The 12,205-nt window shown below is 38.6% G+C and overlaps 1 protein-coding gene across 4 annotated transcripts in view; it reads right to left on the bottom strand.

Moving 5' to 3' along the window:
• The window catches only part of LOC133420031 (inactive ubiquitin carboxyl-terminal hydrolase 53), a 34,958-nt gene extending 27,276 nt beyond the window's left edge, over window positions 1-7,682 (bottom strand). For 2 of the 4 annotated variants that reach the window (XM_061709582.1, XM_061709585.1), the window contains exons 1-2: window positions 7,222-7,682; window positions 534-1,183 (exon numbers count right to left, since the gene is read on the bottom strand). In XM_061709582.1, coding sequence (XP_061565566.1) covers window positions 534-677 — 144 coding nt within the window. In that variant the 5' untranslated portion in view covers window positions 678-1,183; window positions 7,222-7,682. The other 2 variants (XM_061709584.1, XM_061709583.1) reach the window with 2 other exon arrangements.
• Between the last annotated feature and the right edge of the window lie 4,523 nt (window positions 7,683-12,205).

Genomic DNA, 12,205 nt, shown 5'->3' with positions numbered 1-12,205 from the left:
AACCCTGCTCCTGAGCCTCTAGCCTTGCTACCTTTCCACCTGGTCTCCTGAACACAAAGAATATCCACTTTCCTACTCTGTATCATGTTAATCAACTCTCCCGCTTTTCCTGTCAGAGTCCCAACATTCAAAGTCCCTACTTTCAACCCTAGTCTCTTGCCTCTCCTCTTTTTCTCTCCATCTATGGACATGCCTTCCCCCTCTCCTTCAATCAACAGTAACCCAATTAACTCATAGGCACCAGTGTCAACAGTGGCAATGGTGGCCACTGTTAACCAAGGCCTCGGCCGATCCAATACGGGGTTCATGGGTCTCGTGATTCGCATGTTTAGTTGGGCAAAGGTGTTACCTGACACTACCCTCTGGATTTATCTGGGCTTAGGACCGGCTCAAAAAGACACTAGCTTGTGACCCCCTGAGGCTGCGTTTGTTTCTGCAAGCTGCGATTTTTAAATTATGAACTGCTAAAACAGTGACTTGAAAACGATCAAACTTGAAAAATGACATTGTTAACAAACATGAGACACACGTACCTGCACAGCACTGTTGAGGAAACAGCTGTTCTGGCCCGGTTCATTCAAGAGTCCTTTGGTAGGGGCCAGAGACAGCATGCTCCCCGGCTGGTACGATTTCCCCAGATTGCCCCCCTGCTTCCTGAAGAACTTGACCCATGCCATTGGTTAGTGGAGTCTGCCTTCAGACAGACAGGTTGGAAAGTGAGAGGTTGGGGCAGGTTGTCGCTGGGCCCCAAAGGGAGAACGACCCAACAGTCCGAGGCTAAGTTATGCCACCAGCTGCTGCAGCTGCCCTGCTGCACATGGGTTTCTGGTCCACTTCAGCAGCCCATGAAGAAATTTATTTTAATTTGTCGGCTACTGAAAACTGTTCAATTAAGAAAATAAACAAAAATACAGTTACAGTCAAAGTCTTCTTATTGGTGATCTTTTGATAAGACGTTGTCTTTTATTTCCAAAAGAATGTAATTTGCACTCGATCATCTTGTGAAGCTGCTGGTGAAACGCTTCACACCTCCTTCAGAAGGCACAAAAAAAAAACCCCATCTCAAAAGGTTTTGGCTCATGGTCCAGATGCTCTTGTGGATATTCAGCTGCACTTCTTTGTCCCTCCCAGAAGGTCATCTGCATTGAAGTTTTATCCAGGTAAGTCAGGAAACATGGTTGAGCTGTATGAAAAAAAAAAAAAGCAAGAATGAGAGTTACATTTTAATAAACGTGCCACTCACTGCCAGTTATATGTGTATCTAGTTTGTCAACATTTTGCCATTTACTATTATTTATAGTCGATACATGCTCTATATATTCCACAATTAGGAATAAATAAATATAAAGAACACAATACTTCAGTATTGAACTAATGTTTGCAAATAACTGTAAAAATGAACCTTTTAAGACATGTAAACAAAGCTTACACATTAACTTTTACAAGCACCCTTTGCACCAGAGGTGTGTCAACCTGAAGCTGTCCCAAACATAGAATGCATTATCACAAGTAAACACATTTAATCACTTTAATTTAATTTTCACTGGGGGGGGGGGTTAAAATAGTTGGCATTACCAATTTAAAAAAACAAAAACAAGTTGGCCATAGTGTATCTTGCCTCTATCTGAACAGATACGACCACAAACTATTATTTGTTATTTTTCCTTCCTTTTTATGTCCCAGGATTTTACAAATTCCATGTTAAGGGAAAAATTCCATGTTCTCTTTTCACTTTTCTTGGCAATGTCATTCTTTTATGAATTCTACGAAAAGAAAGACTGCCGTGACCTCTTTTTTCACAATGAGTTCAGCAGCAGGACATAACAGAGAGAATATGCAGTTCAATTTACAAAACTTGCAGCCCATGCAGCTTTGAAAACATAGTGAGCAACTCTAAATCCACAGTGAGTGTACATTGTGCTTCTTGCAATGAAAGGCTGAACACAGTCGACTGAGAGGTTTGATGGATGAGCATGTTTGTGCTGACTGAGACAGTGGAAGCTGTGTCTGGATTGTTACATTAGTCAATGCCCCAAGTGATCCATGTGGTCACAACATGCAACTTTAGATAGATTTATTGTTGTTTTACAGGCTCTTTCATTTTGAAAGGAAATGCAGTTTTAGTCTTTTTATGGAAAACTGAGATCTTGACATAAAAATCGAAGAAGCAACCACTTTTAGATAAACACGGCAATAAAAAAAACAGCCCCAAACATTTTATTTAGAAAAAGTTTTAAAAAATGCCCTACTTCACAAATAAAGAAAACCTTCCAGTTGTCACAGTGTCTACAACTACAAGTTTCAGTCTAAACCTGCTTGACAACATTAGCGTCATGGAATTTAGGGAACCTTAAATGGATACTGATATTGCCACAACGCCAGATTGCAACACTTAATGGCCCAACCGGAGGTTTAGTATTTACGCAGCAGAATTAGTATCTACACATGACCCAACTTAACATGCAAATCTCTCAACCTCTCCACTTTATACCTGGGCTCCATAGTGACAACATTCCAACGCAAACATTTACGTTCAACATTGTTTTAAAGCTGCCGTTTTAAAATTGTGTCAGGGCTTGGTTGGCAGATCTATATAATTTAGTTTTATAGCCCATCAATAACATTATATATACCTAGAAGTTTTAATCAGAGCATTAAAAAAAATGAAACTCCAAACCAGTGTGTGGACATTCATTCTCTTGATAGAATCTGGTGGGAAAAAGTCAATCAGATACTTATGATTAGATCTTGAAAAAAGTTTCCCTCCATATCTTAACACTCATTCACTTTTTCTTATAATCAAAGAAGGCTATTATATCCCGTTTCTAAAAGCTTATACACACACACACACATATCCAATACGGTGTTTATGATCGCAACATTTCCATTTACCAGAGAGGAAAGACAACGCCATACATCCTCATGCCCACATTATTCAATGTCAACTTGACGTATTGGAGAATGAAGTGCCGACACATGTTTTATATTGTGACAATCCTGACAACAGCATGAGCACATATAGCTCACCCTTATTATTTATGGAAGTTTTATTGCAATACAGGGGTTCATTTGAGAAACTGCTCACCGCCGTTGTATTAAATCACTGCGACTTGCTGATAACAAGTCACATTTTGATTCATTAAAAAGATTATGCTTTGTGGGTCGATGGCAAGAAGCATCAGTTTTGAACACAGACTTTAAAGCAATTGCTTAATTAAAGAAAATGGAGATAAAAAAAAAAACCTTTTAATTTCCAGAGGATCTTAGCAATACCTTAATCACCTGGAAATTAATCTTTAAACAGCATGAGGGAAAATTACACATACTGTGTGTACTGCAAAATGCATGTACACTTCAGACGTGGTCTGGCCGAGTTACAATCCAGAAAGATTGAATGCTGTGAGCATGACTACAGATGAAATGCTGGGAAAAAAAGGAAAAATGCTTCACAGTCTGCACAGGCCACTCAGGTGGTGTGTAATGTTGTTATAAAAGACGTAATGAAAAGAAATTAAAAACAGATCCCGCGTAGTCAAGTTGAACTGAATGTAGATATGAAATATCTGCTTCATTGTTTATAAGCCAAGGTGGAGAAAATGACTCAGCTGGCTAGCAACAATACTGTCCAGAAGCCAGGTTTACATCATTGCCAAATGTAAGCCGAGACGGCAGCAAACACCTTCCCATTTCAAGTCCAGGAATCAAATGACACCATTTTCCCAGGACCTCTCTCTCATCGAGTTAATCCTTGCAAGTTTGTCCTCATTAGCATTTATTTTTCCTAAAACCCTATGACTTCATATTAACATGCAACCATAATGAGCTTATGCTCATATAACATCCATTTATTTATCTTCAGTTTCTGTAGGTTTTCCTCGTAAAGTAACTTACATAAGTTCTCTTTGTGTGATGTCACTGACCCTATTTAACAAGATGGTTTTTCAGTTCAGTGAAGAGCACTGGCACACACAAGCACCGGTTCAATCATAGGCAACAGTGACAAATCAGAAGCAGGGTATGTTTAAAACATATGAGGAAATTAGGTCCAGAGTGTAGCCAAATGTAAAATGTTTCACATGGTGAATGCTTTTATGCCATGGATAAACAATTTTTCTTCCATAAAATATGAAAAATTACTGTATTTTTTTTTCCTTCACAATTTAATTATTTGTATATCCACGTGTGGAGAATGTTTTAATAATTTTACATTTCATATTTGAACAATAATTGTGGATGAAAATAATGAGAATTAACAATTGCATTAGGAAGAAAAAATTAATAGCTTCTAAAAAGGGAGAAATTGTTGTAAAGCTTGATGTAATTACTCATAGCTTTAAATGTAAAATAAAAATCACTTTTGCTGCATAATGTAAGCAAAACTGTACATTTCCACCGAATTACAATTGTAATTTTATAATTTCCTGTCAAGTGCTCTACTGCAGGAAGTGCATTCTTCCTCTATAAAAAAAAAGCAATGCGCAGACTTCTCCAGTCCAGGAAACAAGGAAACAAGCACCTAAAATCGGGTCAAAATGTGTCAAGTACAAGCAAAGCTGGAGAATCTGTCAAAATATGAAAAAATTAGGTGTGAAAGCGCAAGAGGGCTAACATTACAAAAATATCCATCAATGATCTGTTAACTGGTAGCCTCATTATAAAATGTTGAATTGGTCTCCTTTATGTCGTCAAGCAAAAAAAAAACTGCTGATTAATACATTTGTTGACAACTGAGTTACAGTGATTCAGCACATTTGTGATGTGTCACTAGAAACACAATAATGGAAACAAACCGACAACAGAAGAAGCACTTGATGTGTTTGAGGCCTTTGTTGCAACAATTTTGCTTTACGGTTCAAATCCTGAAAAAACAGAAGAAAAAAAAAAAAAAAAAAAAACACCCACAACAACAACACAGAATTCGTGGTAATACAGTTTAGCTCACCACAAACCATCTTTTCCACTTATGAGCCTTCTTTGCTCTCAGTTCTCATCAATGTATTACAAATTTCCATCAAGTGACACACCTCTCTCAACCACAAGGCCCCTGACACCATCATCTCAGTTAAACTATGACTCAATACTGATGTGTCACAGTCAAAACTAGGAAAAAATTGCTGGTGTTACTTGGGAGAACTTACAGAACAAATTAAATCAGAAAGCTGGGGTATGCTGCCTACACTGACTAGAAACACTTTAATTAAACATAACCTTTAAATACTGACTGACGTCAAAATTAGACTTCCTAGAATAATGAAGAAATATAACAAGTTTAATTTGAAGTTATTTAAAACAAACAGAGAAACAGTTCCTTTGTGAATTATGCGGGGAGGATTGTATTAGGTTTGTGATGCGTTTCAGCCTCCAGGTTTTTCTATTATTAATCTATGAAGTAAAAACATTTTCTTAATTAAACCTTAACACATTTTAAAACATGCTCTTTTTTTAGATTTAGATGTAGTCATGCAAACAAAGAGGAATAACTAAAGAGGAATGACTCATTTAATTCAACTTAAGAATTATGTTCTTTTTTCACTCTGATTTTAAACTTTCCTTAGTTCAATATATTTAATTAGGAGCCAGAACTGGGCAAACATAAAACTCTGAATATTTCCATGGGCCTTCAAAACAAGCAGCCACAGAATGCACAATAAAAAGCAATAGCATATGATCTTGCATGCTAAACCCCAAATATAACAGTTTAACTTGGCCGTTTAATTCCCTGCAGACACGATTCAAGGTTTGAGGCTACAAAGGAGGGATCATTTCCTGTGTGGGCTTCCTGTGCAAAGGCTTGCCGCTCTCCAACACACGGTCACTGTGTTCATTCTTGTGAAACTGAACAGGTCACCCACACTACACTGAGTCAGCCGTTATTTCTTATTTCCAACAGAAGAAAAGGGAGAACAAAAATCACAGTTCCAGGGTTGTACGCTGCATAAAACTTGACAGAAATATAACATCCTCCCCTCTGCTTTTAGAATTACTTCCTCTATATCCTCAATTTGGCAGCAGCTTGACACATCATATCAGCATGATGACGGCCAGCAACACGTCTTCCACTAAATCTGTGACAGCAAACCGATGAAAAAACATCTTTATTAAAAAAAAAAAAAAATTATCAAGGCCAATCCCCTTCCAGACTCTTAAGCAAGTGTCCCATTTCAAGTAGGCTCGCTCATCTTGATTGCAAACAAAGAGGTGACAGAGGACTTGAATCAAAACTGGTTCTTCAGCATGCCTCCGATGCGTTTCTCAGAGTTAGTCCTAATGGAAATGTTCCACGGACATGTGAAAAGGTTAAAGTGCATGAAATCCTCATCTCTCAGTGTCCTCATGCTTAGAAGAAAACTGGCTCAGCACTTAAGGAGTCCTCTTACTGGACTGAATTATAGTGATGATAAAACATTTTTCAATGTGAATAAGTTATCAAGTTCTGAATGAAATGCTTCAAATTCTAGTCTTTTATCTATAAACAAATAAAAAAAAAGGTGCCCAATGTTACTAATTATGCATCTTCATCCATAGATGAAAGGAAACTTGACAGTAGCCTGCTTATCCCGGTGTGACACATGGGATAAAAGAGGCACGCTGGTATTTTTACTCGAAAAGCCTATTTTTGTGTCTGCAAATGCACTGCAGAAGTTCAGACAGGTATAGTGTGAAAATAGCAGCAGAAGAGACAGGTGTCGTAGGTTAAAGCGTTAACCCTTTACGGGCCGACGACCAGAGTACGTGCAGGTTTAAAATATCACCTCCACAGGCTTGTGGGGGCATGTTCAAATACTTTTTACTCCTTTGAAAAACAAAAATGTGGAGGTTTTTAATCCTTTAAGTGTGTATGTCAACTACATACGGTTCTTATTTGACAGGTGAAGAGTTAACGTGGTTGTTTTTACGCGCATTGGTGATAAACAGTCACACCTAGCGACCAGTCAACAACAAATACACACAATTGAAGACTTTCAACGGCACATTTAAGTATCAAGTTTGACCAGACTATATTTTTTAAAGGTATCTGAACAACTCTTGTGTTAATGCTTAACATGTATAGTAAGTTTGCGGTGCTACCGTGAGGTAAAGGCCTACCTGCTCTCACCTGGGCTCACCTGAGATCCAGGTGCGCCTGCACTTCCGTCCCACGTAATCCCGACTACAAACAAAACACCAGCCGGGAAACTTTCCACAAGTGCCCGTGTCCAAACTATTGGGATAGTCACTCACCTCAGAGAGAATAATGACCGAAAAAAGCGATAATATCCTGCAGAAAGAGGGAGTTGCGCGGGTCGGTGTCGGCTGGAATAAGCGCAGCGCCGCTGCGGAGTCTCCGCGTTAAACTGTATTTAAAGTGAGAGTCGCTGTGAAACTAGTCCACGAACCAGAGCAGGGGAGCGCTGTCTCGCCGCGCTGAAACTTCACATTTACTAGCTTTTTTCCCCCTCTTTCTTGAGAGTGTTTGGCCCTCCGTGTCCAGGTCGTCCCTCCCCGGGCTGCTGCGTGTCTGTGGCCGGGCTGAGTAATGGTCGCTCCGCTCCCCACCTGAAACAGTGGATTAGAGATGTTTTCAGAGCGATGTTTCCAGAGCGGTGTCAGACCCCGCCTCTCCCCCAGCCTGCCATGCTGCTCTCTGGACGCCGCATATTTGCAGAGCGCCAACTCCGCTCCCTGGCAGGCTTGTTGATGTTTCTCTCCTGCACCGGGGAATACAGTTTTCACTACAACACTCCACACTGCAAAGCTTCCTCCAAGTCCTGCGCATATAGTGGATCATCAAAGCCTTTTTTTATATATATTTATTATACCCCCAGAGTCCTTACAAACACCAGGAAACTGGACCATATTACACCGGTAATGAAATTGCCATTAAATACTTACCTGCTTATTTTTTAACAACTTGTGCTTCTTATTATTTTACCTCTTTTCTTATCATTTTATTTCATTTTATTTGTTATTTACTGTTTAATTGTGTCTTGCTGCTTTTAATGTCGATGTAAAGCACTTTGAATTACCTTGTGTTGAATTGTGCTGTACAAATAACTTGCCTTGCCATTACTGCAAAGCTTCCTCCAAGTCCTGCGCATACAGGACTGTCTCAGAAAATTAGAATATTTTGATTTTCTGTAATGCAATTACAAAAACAAAAATGTCATAGATTCTGTATTCATTACAAATCAACTGAAATATTGCAAGCCTTTTATTATTGTAATATTGCTGATCATGGTTTACAGCTTAAGAAAACTCAAATATCCTATCTCAAAAAATTTGAATATTCTGGGAATCTTAATCTTAAACTGTAAGCCATAATCAGCAATATTAAAATAATAAAAGGCTTGCAATATTTCAGTTGATTTGTGATGAATCCAGAATGTATGACATTTTTGTTTTTTTAATTGCATTACAGAAAATAAAGAACTTCATCACAATATTCTAATTTTCTGAGACAATCCTGTATAGTGGATCATCAAAGCCTTTTTTAAATATATTTATACCCCCAGAGTCCTTACAAACACCAGGAAACTGGACCACATTACACCGGTCATGAAATCACTACAATGGCTTCCAGTGAGTCAAAGGATAGAGTTTAAAATCTTACTGCTGGTCTACAAAGACCTGAATGGTCTTGGACCAAAATACATGCTTGATCTGTTAGTTCCTATGAAGCTCCCAGACCCCTGAGGTTCATCTGGATCTGGTTTGCTGTGGTTCCCAAGAACCAGAACCAAGCAAGGTGAGGCAGCGTTCAGTTATTCTGCTCCTCACCGGTGGAACAAACTTCCTGTAGACCTGAGGTCTGCTCCAACTGTAGATCCTTTAAATCAGGATAAAAACATTACTGTTTACTGAAGTGTACTCTTAAATTAAATACTTACCTGCTGGACTCTACTGCCCTTACCTTTTAACAACTTGTGCTTTTTATTATTTTGCCTCTTTTCTTATCATTGTATTTCATTTTATTTGTTATTTACTGTTTAATTGTGTCTTGCCGCTTTTAATGTTGATATATAGCACTTTGAATTAACTTGTGTTGAATTGTGCTATACAAATAAACTTGCCTTGCCTTTTATTTATTTATTTATTTCATGGATTAAGAAGAATCCCACACACTTTGCAACTCCCAGCAGTAAATCACGCATCTATCCTTTTGCAAGTGGAGTATCCTAACTGAGCTTTATCTGTATTGCAGAGTAGTGACCCGTGTTCAAACATGCTTTTTGGGGTGTTAAATGTTAACCTGCATGGTTACACTCCAACAATGTGGTGACAGCTCTGACACACAGATGATTATGAGAGTGGAGAAAAGTCATGCAAGGCTCCTGTTACCCAAACACCATCTGCCTGATCCTGTTACATAAAGAAAGCAAATGAAAGGAGTGCACAATTAAAGTGTTTCTCCCCTTTTGAAGCAAAAGAATAAAAGCCTATCATGTTTCATGACTCAAACTGACCTCATTTCTATTTTGCGTTTGTTTGTTTTTTTAAAAACATACCTCTCTTCATTGTAATAAGAAGTCTGAAATGCTACCAGATCAAATACATGGCAATAACTGTAAGGAATTTATCAAAACATATCCAAGGTTATTTGCATTTGTTAGTTGCATGCTTGATCATATGTAATGGTGATCTATATGTTGTGGTTATCCTGTTTAAAACTGAATAAATATGAGCTAATATGACTGATTCTCAATTGAAGCATGACATTAAATACAGTACATGTCCGTGACATACTTTGGTCAAAACAACACAGGAATAAACCACAAAAGCTCCCTTTTTAACCATACCTTTGCAGCATAGATTAGCTGGAAGAAGTAGCTGGATTCAACCACTGGACTCAAGTCCGCTCATCCCAAAATTGAATATAAACCAACTTCAGAGGTAGAGCAAGTGCTGCAAGATGTCAAATGGGGTGGGAATAAGGGTAGAAAACTTGGACACTTCTTCTGTGATCTGGGTCTGTGATGTCACAGTATCTTGATAACTCTGAACTAGCCAGTGAATGAAAATTTTATTTAAGTTGGGTGGCCTCAAGTTATTCACTTTCAAGTTTTTTTCAAGTTGGTAGTTATCTAAAATGCTTAAAAATCTTCTCAAGTACAAAAAATAGATTTTTTTTCCCATAATATGTTCTCTTTAAGGTAATATATAACTACTTTTCTACATTAACATCAGATTGAATACATAATTAGAGCATTGTATTATGTTCTGTAAAGTTCTTTATTTCAATGCTGACCTATTTGGAGCGACTGTTAATCAGGTGAATATCATTTGAAGCCATGCAAGCATGTCCTACAAGATTAAAACGAAATAAATAGCCTTTGATTTCTAAAATATAAGTCATTCACTGACGGAGGAAACTGCACGTAATGATGGAGTGTGCGGTGAGGGGTCACAATGTATCAGCGTGGTCCAGACTTTCCCCAGGAAGTACTTGAAAGGGCCCACTGAGGAGACTCTGCCATTTCCCTCGGCACTAATTTCCTTAAGGGACATAATGCTTCCTCTTAAAACATTAAACTGTTCAAGAGGTAATAATCCATTTGAATGATGTGAGCTTTAATAATACTGAGCAAACACATCTAGCCTTATCTCATAAATTATTACTGCTTTTCTTATTGTGTAGGAATACGAAATGTGTCCTTGCAAAAGATATTGCCTTATGCGTTGTTTTTCGATGGAAAACTGAATAAACAAACTAACCTCTAAGTTTTCTGGGGGGGTTAGTGTTGCATTTCATTTATATGCATAAACGTTTTTGGACCAGATTAACGTTGTTTTGTGGCGCTCTGAGCTACAGAAAGCAGATCCACGTTACGACATTGTGGACATTTCCATTGTGGCTTTTGGGCTTCCTCGCTTTGAAGTGCTGCCACTGAATATCCAGCACCACATATGAATTATGGATTAGACGGCTCAGAGAGATCAGGTCTTTAACGAGCTCCACAAACATTAACTTCTCTTTTCTGACCTTGGTCGACAGATACAGTTGCTCAGTCTGGCAATTTGTGCCCCGTCAGCATCGTTGTATTTCTTTGAGCCCGAAAGGCTAAAACGGCTACATCATTACACTGACAGTCACTGACTCTCTCTGACTCGCACTTCGAATGACTTCTGCAAAGTAGTGGCTCATTGGGTTCTGATTTGTTTGTGCCTCGTCTTAAGTGACGCGTTTCAAGTTTCATAAACTACCGTTGATGGATTTTTCTGGCATCAAATGGGTGTTGTTCTCAAATCTAACGGCTGACCAGCTTTTGACTCTTCATGTAATGTGTAAGGTTAATTATCAAGAATTTGGCACCTCTGCACATTGACAGTGCACACAGTACAGTATATGTCCCACGGGGAAGCACTGACATTGTCCTGACTTCTCACCTTGTGACTGACCCAATAAAAAAAAAAAGAGATCTGCTTAACACAGTGGATAAACACGGCTCAAATGACACACCCATGCCCTCTTTTTGCCCCGTGGTGCCATCTCTGCAATGTCACCAGCACTAACAATGACAAGTTGTCTCCTGATTTAATCAGTGTATGGAGTCATTGATGAATTTGATTGTGCGGGTCACTAAGTTTCACCTCATCCCAAATGTGCTCCGGCTTTTGAAGCAGGGTATTTTTAGCGCCGGTTTCTGACTTTTCGATCAATACTTACAACTCTCCATGGACGGAGTAAGACAGCTGGATCCCACAAACAGGGTTTTTCCTTATTCAGATTAAAACAAGTGTAAAATAAACAGCAAAATGTTGAAATACCGAAAGCTAGTTGCGAAATTTCAAATGCAATGTAAGTGAATTTGAATAAATGAAGTAATGGCTTCTTCTCCTTTTGTTGCTCTCATTTGCTCTGCTGTAATACCAGCAACACTGAACTTTAAGTGTCTAATTCAAATTTAATCTCGATCTACTCCTGTTTCAGCTTGGGTAATAATAAATGCCCTAGTTTGTGTGCATGTTTGTGAAGGCACGCACAGATTTGGATGTGTTTGGTTTCATGGGAAAAGCAAACACGTCAAATGGAGCAGCGTGTACTAGTAAAAGGGTAAACTGAGGACACAAGTTGTCCTGACCAAACACACATAAACACGCATTAGTATAAGACATTGATCTCAAGTAAATACAGGACTGTTCTTTTTCATCGTGACATTTTCAGTAAGGCTTACAGCTACTTAACTGTAAACGATCCGTTTCTGAAAAAGAGTGGTTTTTCTCAGAA

This window comes from Cololabis saira, chromosome 20, assembly GCF_033807715.1.
Source record: "Cololabis saira isolate AMF1-May2022 chromosome 20, fColSai1.1, whole genome shotgun sequence".
NCBI classification, from domain to species: Eukaryota; Metazoa; Chordata; class Actinopteri; order Beloniformes; family Belonidae; genus Cololabis; species Cololabis saira.
This window is presented reverse-complemented; position numbering and strand designations above follow the sequence as displayed.